The 24201-nt window shown below is 48.2% G+C and overlaps 1 protein-coding gene across 2 annotated transcripts; it reads right to left on the bottom strand.

The window, feature by feature from the left end:
- Window positions 1-5632: 5632 nt before the first annotated feature.
- On the bottom strand, window positions 5633-23999 carry TSPAN16 (tetraspanin 16). 2 transcript variants are annotated; one of them, XM_070413942.1, is made up of 7 exons: window positions 23931-23999; window positions 21556-21753; window positions 18747-18821; window positions 16707-16814; window positions 14446-14598; window positions 12135-12218; window positions 5633-5798 (listed from the first exon to the last, which is right to left on the bottom strand). In XM_070413942.1, the coding sequence occupies exons 1-7, from the start codon at window positions 23997-23999 to the stop codon at window positions 5751-5753; spliced, it is 735 nt and encodes a 244-aa protein (XP_070270043.1). In that variant the 3' UTR covers window positions 5633-5750. The 2 variants fall into 2 exon arrangements, with proteins under 2 accessions (XP_070270043.1, XP_070270045.1); XM_070413944.1 differs by lacking the exon at window positions 18747-18821.
- Window positions 24000-24201: the final 202 nt, after the last annotated feature.

The raw sequence follows: 24201 nt of genomic DNA, 5'->3' as shown, positions 1-24201 counted from the left end.
GAATCACCAATGGCCAACAATTTAATCAATCACGTCTTTGTAAGGAAACCGCCATGAAAACCCTAAACTATGGAAGAGCTTCCAGGTTGGTGAACACATGGCCATGCTGGGAGGGTGGTTCGCCCAGAAAAGGCGTGGAAATCCCACACCCCTCCCCCATACCTTGTCCTGTGCATCTCTTCCGTCTCACCGTTCCTGAGTTGTAGCTTTTATTTATATTTTTAAATATGTTTTTATTCTGAGTTGTAGCTTTTGTAATAAATGTAATAACAGGTCAAATGCTTTCCTGAGTTTTGGGAGTCATTCTAGTTATCGAACCTGAAATGGAAGGAAGATGGCGGGAAACCCCTGACTGTAACCAGCTCAGAAGTGTGTCTCATCTGGGGACATAATTCTTGCCACTGGCATCTGAGATGGGGGCAATCCTGCGGGACTGAGCCCTTAAACCTGTGGCTTCTGATGTGGGCTCTGGGTAGTTAGTTTCAGAATTGAATTGAACTGTAGGATCCCCGGTTGATGCCTGCAGATTTGCTTCATATGGAAAATCCCCACATATTTGGTGTCAGAAGAGTGAGTACAAACAGTTTGTTTCTGACATGCAGCAGGCACTGTACAGATGTTTGTTCAGTGAATGAATGAACTGCAGAGCCGGAGTGAGCTAGGTCCAAAGACTTGCATATGGTACCAGGATTCTCATCCCTGCTCTCTGTGCCTTCTCTCTGTAGCCTCGCCCCTGTGAGGTGGCCCCCTCTGAACCATGTGAGTCGGGGGAGAGGGGGGGGCTGTGGGGATGGTGGAAGCTGCTCTTTCCTGATAACCCTAGTTGACTTCCCCAAACCAGGTCTCTTGGCCACCTGGGTCCCAGTCCATGCCTGAACCAATGACTGAGGTCGAGACAGATGAAACGAGACAGATGAAACGTGCTGATTGGCTGGCTGGGAGTATTTGCCCGCCCCTAACTTAGGGACAGAAATCTGAGAGGTGGGCTGGTTCCAAAGAAAGCTAGGTGTGTTTTACAGAGTGGAGTTGATTGCAGCAATAGCAAATAGGACTGTGCCCATTTTATTATCCTCCCCAAAAGAAAGATGGAAACATTAGATAAATTACCATTGGCAACCCCCAGTGGAAGAATCCATTCAGTCTGCTATGGTCACTGGATGAAACCCTGGTTTTATTGATTCTCAGCAGTGTCCATGGCCACCCCTTAATTGGGTAAATGTAATAAGTCCCCATGCCCAACCCACAGCCCAGTCCAATTAAATCAGAAGATGGAGAGATGGTATAACCACAGAACCAGCTCGAACGGGTCCTATCCTGTTTCTAATGTCAACTGATGGATGTTGGTGCCGATTCAACAACAATAGGAATCCCCAGTCGGGGTGTGGTGAAGAAAGAAATTACACAGTGCAAAGCACCTCAATTGTGATACAGCACAGCTGTGAGGCAGCCCTGGGGCCAGGCCACCCTCCAACTAGGCGGCTCTGCCCCTGGCTGGTCTGCACTGGTCTGCTGTGTGGTCAGCTCTGTGCTGCAGTGACCTGCCCACTGCCTTCTGGCCTGTTCTGTCCCTTTCAGCCTCAGGTGGAAAGGAGAGTGTGCTCCCAGAGACACAGGAGAGCTGGCTTATATAGACGCAAGTCCCCACCCCTGGTCCCTGATTGGTGTGTCCTCATGCAAATGAGGGCTCCAAATCCTCGGCAGTTTGATTGGTCCAAAAGGCACTGTCCTAATTGGTCAGAATAGAACTGCTCTAGTTGACGAGACCTTTGCAGCTCCAGTTGGATGGGGAAAGCCTCAGTCCTATGGGTTGGAACAGGATTTCAGGAACTCCTTCATCAGGGCTGGCTCAGGTGGCAGAAGCAGTACAGGCCCTGGAGTGCAGTTTGTGTGAGAGGCCCCTGTGTAGAAACGGCTGCCAGGCTCTGTTTTTAAACATTTGAGCCCAGTTAGCCGCCAGGACCCCTTGTCAGTAGGTATCTTCGTTCTCAGCGTTCTCAGCACCAGGACCCAGAACCAAAGTTTAAACCCCGATATTCCCCTTGTGAGTGGCACTTGTGAACCCTTCGCTGCTCCCCCCGCAGAAACAAAGGACCAGGACAAGATCGGAACCTGATGAAACCCTTTCAGAAGCAAAGGGCCTGTTGTCCAGGAAGATCCGGTGTTGAACCCCCTTGCATTATTTATTAGTTTTTATTTATTGATTTTTAGAGACAGAGAGGAAGGGAGAGAAAGAGAGTGAGAGGGAGTGAGGGAAACACCAATTTGTTGTTTCACTTATTTACGCACTCATTGGTTGATTCTTGTATGTGCCCGGATTGAACCCATAACCTTGGTATCTCAGGACGACACTCTAACCAACTAAGCTACCTGGCCCCAAGCCCGGGAAGGAGAAGACAGACTTGAGCCTCGCCTCCTGTCTCTTTGCAGGTTGACCTCACAATAAAAGCTTTCTTTTTCCTCCTCAAAAGCTAGTGCCATAGCCCGGTCAGCATGGCTCAGTGGTTGAGCATTGACCTATGAACCAGGAGGTCGCAGTTTGATTCCAGGTCACATGTTCGGGTTGCGGGCTCGATCCCCAGTGTGGAGCGTGCAGGAGGCAGCCGATCAGTGATTCTCTGTCATCATTGATATTTCTATCTTTCTCCCTGTAATCAATACAAATATATTTTAAAAAGAAAAAAGGAGAAGCTAGTGCCCTAGCATTGGCTTCTATGTCCATTAGGCCTTGCTTGGTAACCCTGGGGTCCAAGCTTGAGTATTTTGGTAAATTCCCAGGGGGTTCCAGTGTACAGCCAGGGCTGAGAACAAGTGATTTATAGGAAATACAGGGGAGAGAGGAACAAGGTAAAGGCACCACAGGGCAGACACAGCAAAACCAGACGGTGTGGAAGTCCCAGCATTCCACACTCTTCCTGCAACAAATCCAAGGTAGGTGGGGTTGGGGGAAAGGAGGAAATCTAGAGCAGCCGTTTCTCAAAGTGTGTTTCCTGTGTCCGCAACATTGTCTGGGAATGTGTTAGGAATGCAGGCCCCTGGGCCCTCAAGATCTCCTGAGTCAGAAGCTCTGGCAGAGGGATTGGGACTTTAACAAAACATCTAGACCAGCGGTTCTCAACCTTCCTAATGCCGCGACCCTTTAATACAGTTCTTCATGTTGTGGTGACCCCCAACCATAAAATTATTTTCGTTGCTACTTCATAACTGCAATTTTGCTACTGTTACGAATCATAATGTAAATATCTGATATGCAGGATGTATTTTCATTGTTACAAATTGAACATAATTAAAGCATAGTGATTAATCACAAAAATAATATGTAATTATGTATGTGTTTTCCAATGGTCTTAGGCGACCCCTGTGAAAGGGTCGTTCGACCCCCAAGGGGTCGCGACCCACAGGTTGAGAACCGCTGATCTAGAAGATTGCAATGCGCGCTCTGATTTCAGGGCTACTGGGTTCAAATAAAAGGGACGTAGAAGACATGACACACATAACATGTGGAGCTTGTTTGGATCCCAATTCAAAGAAACCAAATGCACAGTGACATTTGGAGCCAATTAGAGGAATTCAATGATGGCCTGTGTGTTTGGTGATGCCAAAGAATGGCTGTAATTGTCTTAGCTGTTGTCTTAGTCCATTCAAGCTGCTATAACAGAATATCAGACTTGGTGGGTTATAAACAACATTTATTTCTCACAGTTTTAGAGGCTGGGAAGTTCAAGACCATGGTGCCAGCAGATTACTGTGTCCTCACATGGAGGGAAGAGTGAGGGAGCTCTTTGGAGTCTCTATTACAAGGGCACTAATCCCATTCATGAGGGCCCCACACTCATGACCTAATCATCTCCTAATACCATCACCTTGGAGATTAGGTTTCAACATACAAATTTTGGGAAGACACACGTATTCAGTCTGATGTCATAATGGCATTAGGGTTGTGAACACAAATTTATACATTTTTAAATTTCATTTTAACCTTTATTGTTGAGAGTATTACAGATGTTCCCCCTCTCCCCCTATTGCCTCCCTTCACCTGGTTCCCTCCTCACCGAAGGTCTTCACCACCTATTGTCTGTGTCCATAGGTAATGCATATACGCATATAAATTCTTTGGTTAATCTCTTCTCAGCACCCCACCCCCCCTTCCCTCTGAGATTCACCAGTGTGTTCCATGTTTCCATGCCTCTGGTTATATTTTATTCATCAGTTTATTTTGTTCATTAGATTCCTTATTCATTTATTTTTATTTATTTATTATTATTTTTTAAAATATATTTTTATTGGTTTCAGAGAGGAAGGTAGAGGGAGAGATAGAAACATCAATGATGAGAGAGAATCATTGATCAGCTGCCTCCTGCACGCCCCCTATTGGGAATCGAGCCTGCAACGCAGGCATGTACCCTTGACTGGAATCGAACCCGGGACCCTTCAGTGTGCAGATTGATGCTCTATCCACTGAGCAAAACCAGCCAGGGCTATTTTGATTTTTAGATTCAATTGTTAGTAGGCATGCATTTATTGCCTTTTTATTGTTCATATGTTTGATATTTTATTTCTTCTTCTTCTTCTTCTTCTTCTTCTTCTTCTTCTTCTTCTTCTTCTGGAAGACCCTTTAACATTTTATGTCATACTAGTTTGGCGGTGATGAACTCCTTTAGCTTTTCCTTATCTGGGAAGTTCTTTATCTGACCTTCAATTCTAAATGATAGCTTTGCTGGATAGAGTAATCTTGGTTGTAGGTCCTTGCTTTTCATCACTTTGAATATTTCTTGCCACTCCCTTCTGGCCTGCAAAGTTCCTGTTGAGAAATCAGCTGACAGTTGTACGGGTGCTCCCTTGTAGGTAGGAAACTGCTTTTCTCTTGCTGCTTTTAAGATTCTCCCTTTGTCTTTAACCTTTGGCATTTTAATTATGATGTGTCTTGGTGTGGGCCTCCACCCCTCCTACTAGTCTCCATGTATTTTCTTCTTTACTTCTCTAGTTGTAGGACTTCTGTTCAGCCAGTTTTCAGGCAGTTCTCAATGATGGTAGTTCTGTATTGTATTGTAATTTCGATGTGGTTGTGCAAGGTGGCAAGTACCTGTGTTTACCTATGCTGCCAGCTTGGTTCTCCTCAAAAACATATTTTAAAAAGAGAGAGAGAGAGAAAGGGATAATGAAACAAATAATGTCAAATTCTTGGTGATTGCTGAGTCTGGGTTAGGAGTACATGGGAGTTTCTTTGGACAAGTTATCTTTTGTGAATATTTTTAAAAATATATATTTTATTGATTTTTTACAGAGAGGAAAGGAGAGGGATAGAGAGTTAGAAACATCGATCAGCTGCCTCCTGCACACCCCCTACTGGGGATGTGCCTGCAACCAAGGTACATGCCCTTGACCAGAACCGAACCTGGGACCCTTCAGTCTGCAGGCCGATGCTCTCTCCACTGAGCCAAACCGGCCAGGGCTTTTGTGAATATTTTTGATTTTTTTTTTCACATAATAATTTACCAAACAAGACAGTTGCATGTGAACTAAAATCATTGCCAGCTAGTATGAAAAATAAAGCGAAGGAAAAAAACAAAACAAAAGAAAAATAACTAAATAAAGCGAAGGAGAAAGGAGTCAGGATAACAGAAGTTTCCACAATCTTTTATTATCAATCTCCCTTAAAAACAAAACAAAACAGTGAGTTCCACAGAGAAACAAAAACGGGACCACATCTCCAACAGCCAGGTGTGCCCAGGTGTCCTGTCCTCCCAGGTCTGTCAGCCCAGCTTCACAAACAGCAACAAGGTGGTAAGAACTCCTGGCAGCTGAAATGGAAGAAAGAAAGATTGAACCAACTTGAGGGACTTCTGGAACGGGAATCAAACTGGATACCCAGAGATGGATAGCATCGTGTTCCGGAAGCGGCAGGGGCGGTTTACACATGGCCTCCGGGTCCTCAGGCCACGTGGAGGTCATTTGGACCTGTTCACATCGCTTCGGTGGGGGGTAGCAGGTGGAGGCCTTTCAGGATGCACAGCAGTCATTCTCCCTTTGCTTCCCCCCCTCCCCTCTTATCTCCACCCTCTTCTGTTCTCCCCTGGGTCCTGAAAACTGCATTTCCCAGAAACCCTTGCCTTCTTCCTTCCTGTTAGATTTGGCCAATAGGAAGCACCAATGAGAGATGGGAGAATGGGGGAAAGTTTGAAGGATTCCCACTCCCTCCTCTCTTCTGCTCATCCTGAACGCTCCAAGCCTGCTCGCCCCGGCGCTTCAGGACTAGGAGAAGTAAAAGCTCCCCAAGCTGCTGGCCCCTGAGTGCCTCAACAGCCCTCATTTTCCTGAACTCTGCCCACACCTCTGCAGAGGCCCCGGAAGCTACTTTTCTGATCTTTTTTTTTTTTTTCAATGACAGTTTACATACAATATTATTTTGTACTAGAGGCCCAGTGCATGAAATTCATGCATGGGAGGAGGTTCCCTCAGCCCAGCCTGCACCCTCTCCAATCCAGGACCCCTCAGGAAATGTCCGATGCCAGTTTATCAGGCCTAAACCGGCAGTCGGACATCCCTCTCACAACTTGGGACTGCTGGCTCCTAACTGCTCACCTGCCTGATTGCCCCTAATTGCCCCCCCCCCCCCACAGCTTGATCACCCCTAACTGCCTCTGCCTGCCAGCCTGATTACCCCTAACTGCCCGCCCCTGCCAGCCTGGTTGTCCCCAACTGCCCCCCTCTGCCAACCTGGTCACCCCCTACTTCCCCCCTACCTGTCTGGTCACCCCCAACTGCCCCACCCTGCCAGCCTGGTCGCCCCACACAACCTGCTGTTCAGTCATTTGGTCGTCCCTCACTAACACCCCTGCCAGCCTTGTCACCCTTCGCAGCCTGATGTTCGGTCGTTACTTTACTGTGACTGTGTGCCGGACAATTTGCATATTCTTCTATTATTAGTATAGATTAGTTTTCAGTGCACAATGTAATGTTAGATAATCATATACTTTACAAAGTGGTCCTCCCGTTATTTCAGGGACCCACCTGGCACTGTATATAGTCCTTACAATATTATTGCCTATATTCCCTAAGCTGTACTTTATGTCTCCATGTCTATTTTGTGGCTGACAATTTGTACCAATTTGTACTTCTTCTTCTTCTTTATTTTTAAATGATTTTATTATCTCTTTTTAAAAAAAATAAGTTGTTATTGATTTCAGAGGAAGGAAGGGAGAGGAGAGAGAGAGAGAGAAACATCACTGAGAGCCTGACCTGTATGAACCAGGTGGTCGTGGTTCAATTCTGGGTCAGGGCATATGCCCAGGTTGTGGGCTCTATCCCCAGTAGGGGGTGTGCAGAAGGCAACTGGTCAATGATTCTCTCTCATCTTTGATGTTTCTATCACTCTCTCCTTCTCCCTTCCTTTCTGAAATCAATAAAAATATACATTTAAAAAATATTTAAATTTGTATTAAAAAAATAGAAACATCATATTTTTTATCTGTTCATCCATCGGTGGCCATTTGGGTTGTGTCCATATCTTGGCTATCCTATCTAATAAAAGAGTAATATGCAAATTAACCATCACTTTGCTGCAAAGATGGCGTCGCCCATAGTGGCTGAGGCAGGATGCTGGTGGCATTGCCCCGGCAACACGAGCCCAGCGTCCCCGCCCTGGCTGCGCGGCGGGAGGGAGGGGCCTTGGGCCAGAGGCCGGGGCGAGGGACACTGGGGTCATTGCAGGCTGGGCTGAGGGACCCCCTCCCCGTGCATGAATTTCAGCAACCGGGCCTCTAGTTGTAAATAATGCTGCAATGAACAAAGGGTACATATACAGTGGGGCCTTGACTTACGAGTTTAATTCGTTCCGTTTAAGGAGCTCGTTAACTCAAATTACTCTATCAACTCAACGCAAAAAATCGGCCGAGTGACAGCTGGTATCTCAAAAAACTCATTAGTCGGGACACTCGTAAGTCAAGGCCCCACTGTATTCTTTTGGGTTTCTTCAGATATATCCCAGAGGTGGAGTCACTGGGTCATAAAGCAGTTCTATTTTTAATTTTCAAAAAAATCTTTCCATTGATTTTTTTAAAGAGAGGAAGGGAGAGAGAAAGAAACATATATGTGAGAGCAAAATATTGATTGGCTGCCTCTAGCACGCTTCCTAGTGGGGATCAAGCCTGAAACCCAGGTGTGACCTGACCAGGAATAGAACTGGATACCTTTCAGTGCACAGGACGAGGCCCAATCAACTGGTGATCACAATGAACATCTTTCCTTTTTACAGTCTTGCTTGGATTAAGAGTAAATTAATTTCAGTAGCCTACAAAAACTTTGCTCCTATATAGCTGTTTTCTCCAACCTTGTTCATGCTATCATTGTCATGTATATTACATTTTAACATAAGTCTATCAACACAGTTTTATAGTTACTGCCTTATGCAATTATCTTTATATGAGATAGGAGAAGAAAAGTTTTAACAAAAAATATTTTTCTCTCCCTGGGGCTTGTCTGAACTTGGCCCTGAGCAAAGAGCCGCTCCTTGGACAGGCTCAGGGATGAGAATAGCTCCTGTGCACCCTGTTTCCATGGTGAGTGGCCTTCGAGCATCGCTAGTGGTGCATGAAGAGCTCATCACCTCGCTGCCTCTGCCTCCCTGTGACCCCTGCCTCGGATAAGACCTCTCTCGGGCTGGTGACAATAACTTCCCAGCGTCATAGGGCATCGCGCAAAGCCTCTGACGCCCTCCACCTCGTCAGTGCTTAACAGCAAACAACGGCGCAGCCCATTTTACAAACGAGGGAGGCTGTCGTCCTAACTCACAGTCAGACAGCCAGTGAGTGACAGGACTAGGACCGGAGTTGGGAGCCCCAGCCCTTGGCCCCTCAGGCCTTCCACCAGGAAGTGTAGGCCAGACTCACTAGCTGGATGAAGAGGGCACATCTCCAGGGTAAGCTGTTTCTCACTTGAATCCCCCAGCACCCACATGCCTTCCTCACCCCTTCCTTTCTTCTTTTTCCTTTTCTCCTCCTCCTCCTCCTCCTCCTCCTCCTCCTCCTCCTCCTCCTCCTCCTTTTGTTAATCTTCACTTGAGGATATTTTTCCATTGATTTTTAGAGAGAGTGAAAAACTTCGATGTGAGAGAGACATATGGATTGGTTGCCTCCTGCATGTGCCCTGACCGGGGCTGGGGATCAAGCCTACAACCGAGGTACATGCCTTGACCAGGATCGAACCCGGGACCCTTCAGTCTGCAGGCCAACGCTCTATCACAGAGCCAAACCAGCTAGGGCCATTGGTTGATTCTTGTATGTGCCTTGACTGGGATCAAACCCGTAACCTTGGCATATCAGGACAAAACTCCAACCAACCGAGCTACCTGGCCAGGGCCACATTTTCCAATTTAAAAATCATGTTTCTCGATTATGTAGGGGAGAATCGAAGATGGCGGCATAGGTAAACACCGGAGACTGCCGCCGTAAACAACCACTTCAAAAATACAACTAAAAGTTGGAACGGACATCAACCAGAACCACAGGAAGGCTGGCTGAGGAGAGACTCTTCAACTAGAAGCAAAAACAACAGCATTCCGACGCACAGAGGAGGCGCAGTGTGGAAAATTTAAAGGTATGGTGGTGTGGCGGTGCGCGCACAAAGCGGGCTGGTGGCTGAGGGCGCGGTTGTCGTTTTCACTCAGGAGTGAGTCTCAGACTCTGGGCTACAGATCCGGGCGAGTCTCTAGGGACCCAGACTCAAACGGGAGAAGCGGGATGGTCTGGCTACGGCCCCTCCGAGGTTTGCAGCGGTTTCTGGGACAGAGAGGCAGAGCCCCTGGGGACGAACTGAGAGCGGCCATAGCTGCTCCCTCCCCCCGCCCTGTTGAGCCCGCCCCGCCCAAACCCTGAGCACAGCCATTTGCCGATCGCCTCAGGCAAGGGCTGGACTAGCGCCTCCCCAGAAGACAGACGCTTTCCAAACAGCTGATTCCTACAGCCAGTCGGCCTGGTGGTCAAATCCCTCTAGTGTTAACTACAATTAAGGCTTGGCTAGAACAAGACTGCGCACAGAGACCACAAGGGGGTGCACCAAGAAAGCATAAAAGATGCGGAGACAAAAAAACATGACAGAAATGGAGGATATGGAGCTAAGAATCGCAATTTTGAGGGCTTGCCATAAATTTGTGCAGAGTCTCACGAAAACTAATGAGACCCTCGATGCTACGATAAAGAAATTAGAAAGCATACATGGACTGAAATAAAGAATATTATACCCAATAGCAGACCAGAGGAGCACAAGAATCAAACCAAAGATTTGACAAAAAACACCCAATTGGAAAAGCAAAATGAAAAAAGAATCCGAAAGTGTGAAGATAGTGTAAGGAGCCTCTGGGACAGCTTTAAGCGGACTAATATCAGAATTATTGGAGTGCCAGAAGATGAGAGACAGCAAGATATTGAAAACCTATTTCAAGAAATAATGGCAGAAAACTTCCCCCACCTGGTGAAAGAAATGGACTTACAGGTCCAAGAAGCGCAGAGAACCCCAAACAAAAGGAATCCAAAGAGGACCACACCAAGACACATCATCATTAAAATGCCAAGAGCAAAAGACAAAGAGAGAATCTTAAAAGCAGCAAGAGAAAGAAAATCAGTTACCTACAAGGGAATACCCATACGCCTGTCAGCTGATTTCTCAACAGAAACTTTGCAGGCCAGAAGGGAATGGCAAGAAATATTCAAAGTGCTGAATACCAAGAACCTACAACCAAGATTACTTTATCCAGCAAAGCTATCATTCAGAACTGAAGGTCAGATAAAGAGCTTCACAGATAAGGAAAAGCTAAAGGAGTTCATCACCGCCAAACCAGTATTATATGAAATGCTGAAAGGTATCCTTTAAGAAGAGGAAGAAGAAGAAAAAGGTAAAGATACAAATTATGAACAACAAACATGCATCTATCAACAAATGAATCTAAGAATCCAGTGAATAAATAACCTGATGTACAGAATGAACTGGTGATTATAATAGAATCAGGGACATAGAAAGGGAATAGACTGACTATTCTTGGGGGGAAAAGGGGTGTGGGAGATGCGGGAAGTGACTGGACAAAAATCATGCACCTATGGATGAGGACAGTGGGTGGGGAGTGAGGGTGGAGGGTGGGGTGGGAGCTGGAAGGAGGGGAGTTATGGGGGGAAAAAAGAGGAACAAATGTAATAATCTGAACAATAAAGATTTAAAAAAATAAAATAAAATAAAAATAAAAATCATGTTTCTCACCTATCCCTGCTGGTTAGAAGGTCAGCTCCATGACAGCAGAGATTTTTGTTTGTTTAATTCTAAATTGTATCCTTAGTGTCTACAATATTGATTGGACCTAGTAGGTGCTCAATAAAGTTCGTGGAGTAAAAAAGATGTGAAAAACCTTTCTACTGCCTGGCCGGCGTGGCTCAGTGGTTGAGCGTCGACCTATGAACCTGGAGGTCATGGGTTCGATTCCCAGTCAGGGCATATGCCCAGGTTTCGGGCTCTATCCCCAGTGTGGGGTGTGCAGGAGGCAGCTGATCAATGATTCTCTCTCATCATTGATGTTACTCTCTCTCTCCCTCTCCCTTCCTATCTGCAATAAAAAAAAACTCAATAAAAGTATTTTTTTTTAAATAAGCATTTCTTTTTTCTTTCTTTTTTTTTTTTTTAAAAAAACCTTTCTACTGCCTTTCTGTTATTCTCAGAATAAAGCCAACCCCTCTCTGTACCCCACAAGGCCTTCTATTACCTTGCCCGCATCAGCCTGCCCTCATCTCACCCTTCTTGTCCATCCTACTCCGCCACAGGGACGTCCCTGCTGGTCCTTGAATAAGCCAAGCTTATCCCAGCCTCAGGGCCTTTGCACCAACTGTTCCCTGCCCCCCCGCCGCCAAATACACACATGGCTTTTCCTCAGGTCACTGGTCAGCTGTCACCTCCTCCGACAGTCCCTCCCTGATCTTCCTTATTCCATCACCATGCTTTACTGCCTCCCCCACTTGAATGTCAGTGCCACATTGGCAGGGATTTTTGTCTCTTTTCATCACTGTTGTGTCCTCAGTGCCCCGAACAGTGCTTGGTATTGAGTACACAGTAGGTGCTCAATAAAAGAGTGTAGTGCGTCCCAGAGGAGCCAGGCTTACCTGCATCACTGCTGCCCCCAGTGAGCCTACACTCAGGTTGACGCTCTGAGTCGTGTATATTTTCAGGAGCTTGGGAAAACAGCCCTGCAGGTACAAATATCAAAGCAGGCGGGACCTGGTTAGGGGCTCAGAGACTCCGAGGCCCTGTCACTAACCACCCCTTTTGGGGCCATTCAAACTGCCCTCAGATTCAGGGAGGATAAAGGGCCAGGGCGACAGGACCTTGGCTCCTTCTCACTTGACTGCCCCCCAACATGCCAGCATTGCCCTAGCCTCCTCGTTCTTCCACACACACCCCCAGAGCACTCCCCAGCGTTCGTGTGTGCAAGTCATCTCTAACTGTGGGACCCCCTTTCTGTGCCTCAGTTTCCCAACTGTAAATGTGACCAACTGGGTCCCCCTCACAAGATTTTTGAGTGGATTAAGACATCGGTTCTCAACCTGTGGGTCGCGACCCCTTTGGTGGTCGAACGACCTTTTCACAGGGGTCGCCTAAGACCATCCTGCATATCAGATATTTACATTACGATTCGTAACAGTAGCAACATTACAGTTATGAAGTAGCAACGAAAATAATTTTATGGTTGGGTCACAACATGAGGAACTGTATTTAAAGGGCCAGAAGGTTGAGAACCACTGGATTAAGAGAAAGAATCTACAGGAAGTACATAGCAGTGGCCTGACACAGAGCCAGCACTCAGGAACTATTTGTTATTTCTGAGTGTTCTTTATATATGAACAGAGGACGTACGTGTTTCTAGCACCTTCTCACTCATTTCTTACAACAACCCCATAAGGTAGGTATTTATTTTCTCTTTTTTCCCCCCCAAATATATTTTTATTGATTTCAGAGAGGAAGGGAGAGGGAGAGAGGGATAGAAACATCCACGGTAAGAGAGAATCTTTGATCGGCTGCCTCCTGCAGGCCCCACACTGAGGATCGAGCCCACATTCCGGGCATGTGCCCTGACCAGGAATCGAACCGTGACCTCCTGGTTCGTAGGTTGACGCTCAACCATTGAGTCACGCCAGCTGGGCTCTCTGTTTTATAAATGAAGAAGCTGAGGCTCAGACGGGTGAAGAGACCGGACACAGTGGGTGAGCAGAGCAGGCTCCACTCCCCTTGCTGCGGCCACGGAGATGCCCTCACCTTCTAGGCCCCCAGCACTCCCTGTGTTTGGAAGCTGGGGCTGCCTAGTTGCTCACTGTTGGCAGTTCAGTAGCCTCCTTCACATAATGAATATTTACTAAGTGCCTATCGTATGTGAGGCAGTGGGCGCTGGAACCCAGCAATGTGAAAACAGACAAAATTCTTGCCTTGGTGGGGCCGACATTTGCGTGGGGAAAGCAGGTAGGTATTGGTTAAGCACTGGACAGACACTGAAGCAGAGTAAGGAGATGAAGTGTAATGGCGATTTGGGGGGGAGGATCCTATTATAGAGAAGGGGTCGAGAATATCTCACCAAGAAGTAACAACGGAGCACAGACTAGAAGGAAGTGAGGTAGGAAGACATTTAGGGGAAGATGATTCCAGGCAGAAGGAACAGCCTTTGCAAAGCCCCTGAGGCTGGCAGGCGCCTGATGTGTGTGCTGCATGGAGGAGGCTGGTGTGGCTGCCGCGGGATGAGTGAGGGTGTGAGTCGGAGGAGAAGTGGTTGTGCAGGGCCCCAGGGGCCAGGGTGTTCATCTCTGAGTCCCAGGGTCCGGCTCCCAGCAGGAGCCATTCAGGGTGATGCATGAATTCATGGTTGATTCCTGTTTCTTCCCTTGGAGAAGATCTGTGTTCCTTTACTCATGACAGAAGTCAAGAGGAAGCTGGGCCGTGGGGCTTAAAGCCCAGGACAACCACTCCCTGGCCATGGGAAGCTCTCTGTGCCTCAGTTTCCTCATCTGTAAAATGGGAGAAGAGCCTGGAGGGATGCGATGGGGATCGAGTTAAAGTGAATGCCCAGCCCTGGCCAGTGTGGCTCAGTTCATTGGGCATCATCCTGGCACCAAAAGGTTGCTGCTTCAATTCCCAGTCAGGGCACATGTCCAGGTTGTGGGCTCGATCCTGGGTGGGGGGCATGCAGAGAGATAGAGAGACAGAGAGACGGAGAGAGAAACATCAACCTGAGAGAGAAACACCAATCACCAGGAATCAAACCTGCAACCTGGGAACGTGCCTTGACCGGAAATCGAACCCACCACCTTTTGGGTGTAGGACGACGCTCCAACCGAGTCACACCAGCCAGGGCAAATGTGCAATTTTTATGAAAGTCCCCAGCCCTCGGGGTCTCCCATGGTGGTGGCCAACCAAATCGGGAGTTACCTCCTGGTGGATGACATCGGAGGACGCGTTGTGCCCGGTACAGGCCGCAGCCCCGATGGATTTGCAGCAGCTCCTGGGGTAGGCGTAGCCAGTCGTCTTCGCAAAGAAAGAACCAGAAAAATCTGTGTAGCTCTTCACCCCACAGCACTTCAGCTGCAGAGAGGAGAATACACACTTGAAGACTTCCTTTCACGTATTAAAATAACAAAAACAATAGAAGTCACAGTCACCATGGCTACTATGTAGACAGCAGTCACAGTATTCCAGGGCCTGGGCTAGTGCCTCCCTTACCCCCCACCCCATCACGGCTCGGAGCATGCATGGTTCTCATCTTACTGGGGGTAAAAGCTGAACTCCTCATCATGGCCCGCAAGGCCCTGCAAGACCTGCCCTGTCCCCTCCAGGCCCTCATCTCTGCCCACTCTCCCTTTCACTTTCTCAGCTTTAGCCTCCCTGTCTCCTTGGTGTTTCTCAAACACACTTAGCAAGCGCCAGCCTTGGGGCCTTTAGATAGGCTGTTCCCTTAAAAAAAAAAATTAAATATACTGTTTTTCTTTTTTTCTTTCCTTCTTTTTTTTTTATTGATTTCAGAGAGGAAGGAAGGAGAGAGAGAGAGAAATATCAATGATGAGAGAGAAACATTGATTGGCTGCCTCCTGCACGCCCCCTACTGGGGATCCAGGTTGCAAACCGGGCATGTACCTGACGGAATCAAACCGTTTTCCTAGTTCAGTGGTCGGCAAACTCATTAGTCAACAGAGCCAAATATCAACAGTACAACGATTGAAATTTCTTTTGAGAGCCACATTTTTTAAACTTAAACTGTATAGGTAGGTACATTGTTATTAACTTAATTAGGGTACTCCTAAGCTGGCCTTTGCTAAAAACGTCCTCAATCTGATTGAGGTACGTTCGCTGAGGTAGACCCCTTCTAACTCTCCCATCCACACTCGTCCTGTATACTTGTTTCGTCTATCTCAGTGGTCGGCAAACTCATTAGTCAACAGAGCCAAATATCAACAGTACTTCATCAAAATAGACTTGCTCAGGCCGAAAACCGACTTTTGCGCATGGGCCACAAAGTTTCAATTGCCCTGTACGTGCGCGCCCGCATGTGGTATTTTGTGGAAGAGCCACACTCAAGGAGCCAAAGAGCCGCACGTGGCTCACGAGCCGCAGTTTGCGGACCACTGTACCTAGTTCAGTGATGCTTAACCACTGAGTCATGCCAGTCAGGCTACAGCACTAGATTTTGAGGAGGAAAATAAATAAAAATATATTTAAAAAATAATTGAGCCAAAACCGGTTTGGCTCAGTGGATAGAGCGTCAGCCTGCGGACTGAAGGGTCCCGGGTTCAATTCCGGTCAGGGGCATGTACCTGGGTTGCGGTCACATCCCCAGTGGGAGATGTGCAGGAGGCGGCTGATCGATGTTTCTCTCTCATCGATGTTTCTAACTCTCTGTCTCTCTCCCTTCCTCTCTGTGAAAAATCAATAAAATATATTTTTTAAAAATAAAAATAAAAAATAAAAATTAAAAAATAATTGAAAGAGGCTTTCAAACACCCAAGAAGAATCTGCACACCCATGTTCATAGCGGCATTTTTCACAACACCCCAAGTGTCCACCGATGGATGATGGGTAAACAAAATGTGCTATATCCATACAACGAAATCTTTTTCAGCCTTAAAAAGGAAGGAAATTCTGACCCTTGCTACAACATGTGTGATTCCACTTATATGAGGAGTCAGATTAATAGAGACAGAAAATAGATGGTGGGTGCCGGGGATGGGGAAGGGGAGAAGGGGAAGTGAGTGTTTAATGGGGACAGAGTTTCAGTTTGGGAAGATGAGAAAGTTCTGGTAAAGAACAAAGTTGGCTGCACAACAATGTGAGTGTGCTTAATGCCACTTAAAGATGGTTAAGATGGTAAATTTTATGTTATGTACTAGAGGCCCAGTGCACGAATTTGTACATTGGGGGGGGGGGGGGACACGTGGCCTGGCTGGTGATCGAGGCTGATGGGGCCAATTGGGGCCAGCCAGCCAGGAGGAGGGACCTCAGGAGATTGGCCAGCTGAGGGAGGTTGGCTGTGGGAGCATGCTGACCACCAGGGGGCAGCTCCTGCATTGAGCATCTACCCCCTGGTGGTCAGTGCATCGTCATAACGAGCAGTCATTCGGTTGACCAGTCTTAACGGTAGCTTAGGCTTTTATATAGAGAGATATTTTATCACATTAAAAAAAAGATGTGACACTCACCTTCTCCATGACCAAGTTCCATTCCGTGGAAAAGTCATCTGGCTCGTTGTAACCCCTGTAATCCTTCTTCAGGGTCACAAAGTTGTATTCCAGGGATTCTTCTGGAGCCTCAAAGGTGAAACGGGAAGCCATGAACACACAGAACAGCAAGGTGCCCTATTTGGTGAGGTTTCTCGGGGACAGAGCCAGGGGGTGGGGGCTTCCCTTCTGCTTCCTTCACGGTCCCTCCCCTCGGCCGTGGGTCTGCGCTGGCGGATGGCAAATTCAGGCTCCCGTCAGCCCAGGGAGGCACAGGGAGCGCGTGGGTCGCGAGCCCAGCGCATCTGGTCGTATCCATCACAAACCAGTTTGAATCATCTGCTCTTTCCAATCGCCCACACATCTCTCCCCCTCCCTCCCCATTTGGCTGTAAGTCTATTAAAGACTTGAATATCATCGTTAGCAACTGAATCTCTCTCTCTCTCTCTCTCTCTCTCTCCTCTCTCCTCTCTCTCTCTCTCTCTCTCTCTCTCTCTCTCTCTCTCTCTCCTGCATCTCTCTGTGCACAAGAAAAGAAACACATTTAATTTTCTACTGTTTAAATAAAGGTCTAAATTTTAAACATTTCCCCTGAAGAGGTGATATAGCCACATGGTTCAAAATTCGCAAAGCACAGACGGGTAGACCATGAAAAGTCTCCTCCCACCTTTTTCTCCCAGCCAACAAGTTCCTCCCACTCCACAGCGACTGTCACTGCTTCCTGTGTCCCCAGAAGAGACATCCTATGTGTGTCAGAGCAAGTGCATCCGATGGCTTTCCTCCTGGCTTCACAGGACCCTCGGGCTGCACCTGGCTGGTCGCTAACCAGGGAGGCCGTGGCTCTTGGTCCCCCGCTCGTGTCCCGGCGGCCTTTGTCATTTCTGGGCTCGCTGTGCCTGTGACCAAGGGCTGCCTGTGGCCTCTCAGCCACAGGCAACCAGGGAACAGCACGCAAGTGGCTGATGGGAGGTGTGAGGGTCAATACTGCAGCTTCCTGGGCCCTTGAGTGGAGAAGCAGCTGTGTGTCCTGCACCGGGTCCCCGGGGGCCCCCAGCAGGGCTGAACCCAGCTGCCCACAATGTCACCTTTTACCAAATGCATGCCCTTCCCTGCCTCCCTTCCCTGTCCCTACAGGTGCTTCTTGGGGTCACATCTCAAATAAACCAGGAGCCTTCACATTCTTGTCTCCGAGTTGGCCTCTGCGGGGACACAAATGAGGACATCCCTGTGTCCTGAAGCAAGTACCATCTTGTTCATGGGCGGCCTTCTCCTTCCTTCCTCCCCCTGCGTCGGACTGCCTTGTGATGTTGTTACAAACTGGCCCCCTCAGCGACGCTCCCTAGGCCGGGGGTTTTGCCGTCTCCGTATGCATGTCATTCTGCCCACGGACGCACAGGCCCTCGGGTAAAAATGGGATGGTGGGGTCAAAGCATCCGTTTGTCATCTGGATGGATTTTGCCAAATAGCCCCGTTTTCACATATTCCAAAGCCTGACAACGTGTACGGCATTTCCCATTGCTTCTTACCACCCACCACCCGGAGCAGGACAGGGGGTCAGATGAACTGGGCCAGTTTCTTGGGGCCTTTGAGGGGAGGCCTGAGGTTTTCGGCTTTTCAAGGCATCTTTAAAGGCCCGCTCTCCCTCCTGGGGACCTGCGGGGCCCGGCCGTCTCGGATCTTCATCCGTGAGCAGCCCAGGGCCTGAGTGCCTCCCGCCTGGGGTGGGGTGGGGTCGGGGGCTTCAGTTGAGTCTGTTTCTTTCTTTTTAAAAAATTTTTTTTTATTGATTTCAGAGAGGAAGGGAGAGGGAGAGAGAGATAGAAACATCAATGATGAGAGAGAATCATTGGTGGGCTGCCTCCTGCACGCCCCCCACTGGGGATCGAGCCCACAACCCAGGCATGTGCCCTGATCAGGAATCGAACCTGGGACCCTTCAGTCCTCAGACCGACGCTCTATCCACAGAGCCAAACCGGCCTGTTTATTCCTAACGCTGAAGGGGCGAAGCAGCGCTGTACTCACAGTTGGGAGGAAGGCAAGGACCAAGGTGGCGACCGTGATCTCCACAGTGAGGATGACCACCATCCACAGGAGGCTCTGGAAGACACAGCAGGGGCGCTGGGCGCTGGGAGCTGCTGGGCGTCCTGCCCACCCCCAGGCCACGTGGCTGCCCCGGGCTTGGAAGAACGAACATCCAGCGGGGTAGGGGCCTTTATTTCTTTCATGTGTCGCTTTCCTATTTGTCCAGGTTGCAGGGTGGACTTAGGAGCCAACTAGCTGGACCCTCACTCACACCCAGCACTGTATGGGCTTATGTGGCAGGTGTCGTAAAGGCTGTAGGTTGCAGATAGCAGGGATGGGGTGGGGTGAGTGGGGTGGGGTGGGGAGGACAGAACAGAAGAAGGAGGAGGGGAGAAGCCTCAGTCCAGCTAATGTGTGAAGAGGGTGACAACTGAAGGGGAGGGGCGGGGGACAGGTCGGTGGGTGTAGGAAGAAAATATCAACATTCGCTGCCTAACGTTTCCAATAAGTTCACTTGCACAGTGGAAAACGATGGGAAATTTGGCAGGCAGAGGGGCGGTCTTCAAGTTACCATCAAGGAGAAGCCGCCTCCCGCCCGGTGTCTCAGGTTCCCCGTCTGCACAATATGGCGGTGGGACCAGCTCTAGGGGTCTCCGTGGATTCTGTGGAGCTTGAGGCCAGATGGGAGCAAAGTAAGGTCAGCCCCTGGCTTTCCTTTCATGCATTTCCATTTGTACCTATTATTATTATAACTAGAGGCCCAGTGCATGAAATTCGTGCATGGTGGGGGGTGTCCCTCAGCCTGGCCTGCACCGTCTCCAATCCAGGTCCCCTCAGATCGTGCCTAAACCGACAGTTGCACATCCCTCTCACAATCTGGGACTGCTGGCTCCTAACCGTTCGCCTGCCTGCCTGCCTGATCACCCCTAACTGTCTCTGTCTGCTGGCCTGATTGCCCCCTAACTGCTCTCCCCTGCTGGCCTGATCCCTCCTTAACTGCTATCCCCTGCCGGCCTGATTGCCCCAACCACCTCTGCTTTGGCCCCTGACACCATGGTTTTGTCCGGAAGGACGTCCAGAAGACGTCTGATCTAATTAGCATATTACCCTTTTATTAGTATAGATAATTAAAGACCTGTTTGATGATTTAGGCTGAGTCACCTGGCTTATCTGGTCCTCGCATAGAGAGGAAGGAAAGTGCAGTGGATACACCCCGGGGTCCCCACAGCCCACAGGGGTAAACGTGGGTGCAGGGCTTAGCAGGTGTAGGACCCCAGATGAGTAGCTCATGTAACAGATTATGAGGATTAATATTAATATCAATGTCTCTCTCCCTGCCTCTGGGTGACTAAGATAACCAGACGTCAGCAAGTCCCAGTGGCTCTATCTTCAGAATCTATCCCCAATCTGCCCTTTCTCACCCCTCCCACAATTCCACCAGGTCTAGCCTCCACCATTCCCAGCCTCCACCATTCCCACCTGGCCCAGCACAGTGCCTCTGCTCTGGGGCCACCCACTGTTCCCCCCATGGACACCAGAGGGCGCCCGTGAGCACCAGCGCCTGTGAGCACCTGCGTCCCAAAGTCCCTCCTCTGCTCAGAGCCTTGTGTGGCTCCCAAATCCATCAAAAAGACTTTGCTTTTGTGAGTGAGGTCTCAGAGGCTTTGGAGGGACAGAGACTGGTGGTAAAGCAGGTCGGATTTGCAGACAGGTTGGATGTGGGGTTGTGAGAGGGAGGACTCTCCAAGTTAAACTATGGTTAAAATAGTCTCCATATCACATTAAAGATAAAATGAAATATTGTAGGCATAGGATGTGGCTAAGAAATATTTGCTGAGCTCTAACCGGTTTGGCTCAGTAGATAGAGGGTCAGGCTGCGGACTCAAGGGTCCCAGGTTTGATTCCGGATAAGGGCATCTACCTTGGTTGCAGGCACATCCCCAGTAGGGGGTGTGCAGGAGGCAGCTGATCGATGTTTCTAACTCTCTATCCCTCTCCCTTCCTCTCTGTAAAAAATCAATAAAATATATTTTTTTAAAAAAAGAAAAAAAAAGAAGAGAAATTGAGATGATGGAACTTCAGGGAGGAGGAGGGTGGGGGCAGGGTGCTCTAGGAGGTAACTAGAGTAAGAATTTCCCTGAAACCCCCAAATTGAAATAACCAGAGACTGGTAGCAACACAGTAGAGGAAGGAAAACAAACACACTGGAGACAGATTAAACATAAAGTGGGGTAATCTGCTTCAACAAGGTTCTAAGGGAAATGAGAATGGGGACACTGGGAGCTGGATTTTAAAGAGATGGCTAGCCAAGGCTGTGTGTGAAAATAAAGCATGTAAAATCTGGGACTTGCTATCTGCATGGACATGCTCAAAACATTCATACCCCATGTACTTGAGCATGTACTTGTTCATGTATGACGATTCACAGTGTTGTGTTAGTGGGATGGAAAGAACAGCATGCCCAGAACAGACACAAACACAATGGAAACTCATGTAGACAGAGGAGGACCAGAGGGGCCACTCAGTAAGGGGGACAGTATAAATCAGACCCCTACCTCACACCACACACATGGTTAAACTCCAGAAGGCTATGGGGAGAAAACCTAGGAGAGTATAATTCATGACCTTGGGTAGGAAAGGAGTTCTACTAGTAAGTGAGACACATCATAAAGGAAGAGATGTATGTATTGATGCCATCAAATGAGACACCATGAACACTGTAAATGGGCAGGAGGGATTTGCAGTATGTACAGTAAAGGATTTGTATGTGCAGGGAGAGTTTTGGGGTTTGCCTGCAGACCCAACTTACAAACAAGAGAATGCCTCTGCTTTCTTTGGTTGTGCCATACCACACGGTGAAGCCCAGCAGCACTGTGAGGCAGCCCATCACCAGACACAGGTAGCTAACGTGGAACAGGTATACGGACGACATCCCGAGGACTTTTGTGAGGACGGCCCCTCTGAACTTGACGTAGATGCCCAGGACAATGAGGATCACGCCAGACACCTTTAGAACATGAATCAGAAATGGAAAGGCAGCCTGTTCGTTGTTTACAAAAGGAACTCTCCTCAGGGAGGGACAGGAGAGTGAAGGCCAACATGATCAGCAAAAACATGAAAACATTGATCACACCCCGTGTCGGTGAGGATGGGGAGAAACATTCTCATACGTTTCTGCTAGGCAACAAACTTTATTTTTTGGGGTGGAGGACAGGGGGGAAGGACACTTGCAATTTATATTTAAAACCTTAAACGTTAGCCCAGCAGGTGTGGCTCAGTGGTTGAGCATCCACCTATGAACCAGGAGGTCACAGCTCTATTCCCGGTCAGGGCATAATGCCCGGGTTGTGGGGCGTGCAGGAGGCAGCTGATCAATGATTCTCTCTCATCATTGATGTTTCTATCTCTCTCTCTCTCCCTCTCCTTTCCTCTCTGAAACCAATAATAAAATTATATTTAAAAACAAACAAAACAAAAAATCCTTAAAGGTTATATGGTAAAAACCTTTACCTAGAAATTCCATTTCTAGATATTCAGCCTAAGGAAAAGCCACATATTTGCCTCAGTACCAGGATGTTCCTTAAGGACAAAGCATCAAATTACTGAAGCAACCAATAAGAGAGCGGATAGGTAAGTCATGGCAATGCAGTGGCACCATACACGGTTACTTTAAATGATACTGTAGGACAGGGGGTGGCAATTTTTTTTCTGAAAAGACCCAGATATTATGAGCTCTGTAGACTATAAGTTCACTTTTATCTAATTCTTACCTGAGGATATATTTATATAGATTTTTAGAGAGACAGGAAGGGAGAGAGAGAAAAACATCAACATGAGAGAGAAAGCATTGATTGGTAGCCTCCTGTATGTGTCTGGCCCAGGGATCAAACCAACCCAGGTATGCATCCTGACCGGAAATCAAACCTGCAACCTTTTGGTGTACGGGGAGGATGCTCCAACCAACTGAGCCAGCCAGCCAGCCAGCCTAGGGCTGTAAATTCTCTTTGGAAAGCACTCAGCTATGATGGTGTACATCAAAAGCAGCCATATTTAATTTGTAAACAATTTTTTAAATTTACAAATATTTTTTATGTATCTATCTACCTATCCATCCATCCATCCATCCATCCGAGTGTACTGTGCTGACCCCTATTGTAGGAAAACGTTTATTAGTACAAAAAGATGTTTTCAATGCCTTAAGAAGTTTTTGTTTTATTTATTTTTTTTATTTTTAACTTTTATTAATTTCAGAAAGGAAGAGAGAGATAGAAACATCAATGATGAGAGAGAATCATCCTGCACACCCCCCACTGGGGAATCGAGCCCACAACCTGGGCATGGGCCCTGACCGGAATCAAACCAGCTGAGTGATGGTTTTTTTTTGTTTGTTTTGTTTTGTTTTTAAATATTTTGTTGGTTTTTTACAGAGAGGAAGGGAGAGGGATAGAGAGCTAGAAACATCGATGAGAGAGAAACATCAATCAGCTGCCTCCTGCACACCCCCCACCAGGGATGCACCCGCAACCAAGGCACATGCCCCTGACCGGAATCGAACCTGGGATCCTCCAGTCCGCAGGCTGACGCTCTATCCACTGAGCCAAACCAGTCAGGGCTGCCAGTTTTTATTGAGCAATGTTCCCACGATAGGCATGAGCCCCTTTAATGCGCTGTCTCCTTTCATTCCCATCAAAATGTCACAGCACAGGTAACGAGGAGGAGTGATATTGAATATCTTTCTCTTTCCCGGCAGCCTGTCCTTATCCTGCTCTACTATAAGAACAATCACTCCTTGAATAACGCACACGCTGAGTTATTTTTATAGTAAGAAAACAGTGTTTTGAAAAATTTAAAGGACCAGAAAATGACCACTCCCTCCCGCCCTCCCGCCCTCCCAACACACTTTCGATTTCTGCCGGCTTTGTCTTAGAGCCAGGCGGTCCTCGGCTGCCTCTGGGCTCCCAGATCACACTCCTCTGTGATTTTCACCCGCTCTGGGTCAGTGGAGGCTACCCCTGTTCCCAACATGTCCTGCCACTCCTCAGCCTGCCCTACATTCCTCCCGCTTCCCCGGGGACCACAGAGTTGGATGCCAATGAATTTGGATCAGCTTATTTCTGTCTTCGAGGGAGTTAGCCGTGGAGGAAGGGCCGCGAAGCCTGGGGGCCTGGGTTGTGACACACTTACAGCCATGAAGCCATCGAGGAAAAGTAACCGTCTCTTCAAGGAAGAATAGCGGGTGTGCATTTCAGCCATGTTGGCAGACTGGGTGCCCTGGACATTAAGTCAGCATCTTCCTACACCTCTGGGCTACTGTTTCCCGAGATGGTAGAGGGCTGGGGGGGAGGGGGGCGGGGGTCACCACAGCTGACGTGCTCTACTCCTCTCTCTCCTGACTGCCTGAGCATCTGCGGGGGAGGGGTTGAGTCATCAGCCTTTATCACATCACAATTGGAAC

Source organism: Myotis yumanensis, unplaced genomic scaffold, assembly GCF_028538775.1.
Source record: "Myotis yumanensis isolate MYYU_CA2020_CCGP unplaced genomic scaffold, mMyoYum1.0.hap1 SCAF_5, whole genome shotgun sequence".
NCBI classification, from domain to species: Eukaryota; Metazoa; Chordata; class Mammalia; order Chiroptera; family Vespertilionidae; genus Myotis; species Myotis yumanensis.
Note: the sequence above shows the minus strand (reverse complement) of the source record. Positions and strands in the feature narration are given on the sequence as shown.

Bases quoted from the DNA above. Each gene is read 5' to 3' on its own strand.
- TSPAN16 (XM_070413942.1), bottom strand. From the start codon at position 23,999: ATGGCTGAAATGCACACCCGCTATTCTTCCTTGAAGAGACGGTTACTT. The intron at 21,754-23,930 runs GTAAGTGTGTCA...CATGTTCTAAAG, and splicing joins TCCTCGATGGCTTCATGGCT to GTGTCTGGCGTGATCCTCAT. The intron at 5,799-12,134 runs GTAAGCCTGGCT...CTTCCATTTCAG, and splicing joins TGGGGGCAGCAGTGATGCAG to CTGCCAGGAGTTCTTACCAC.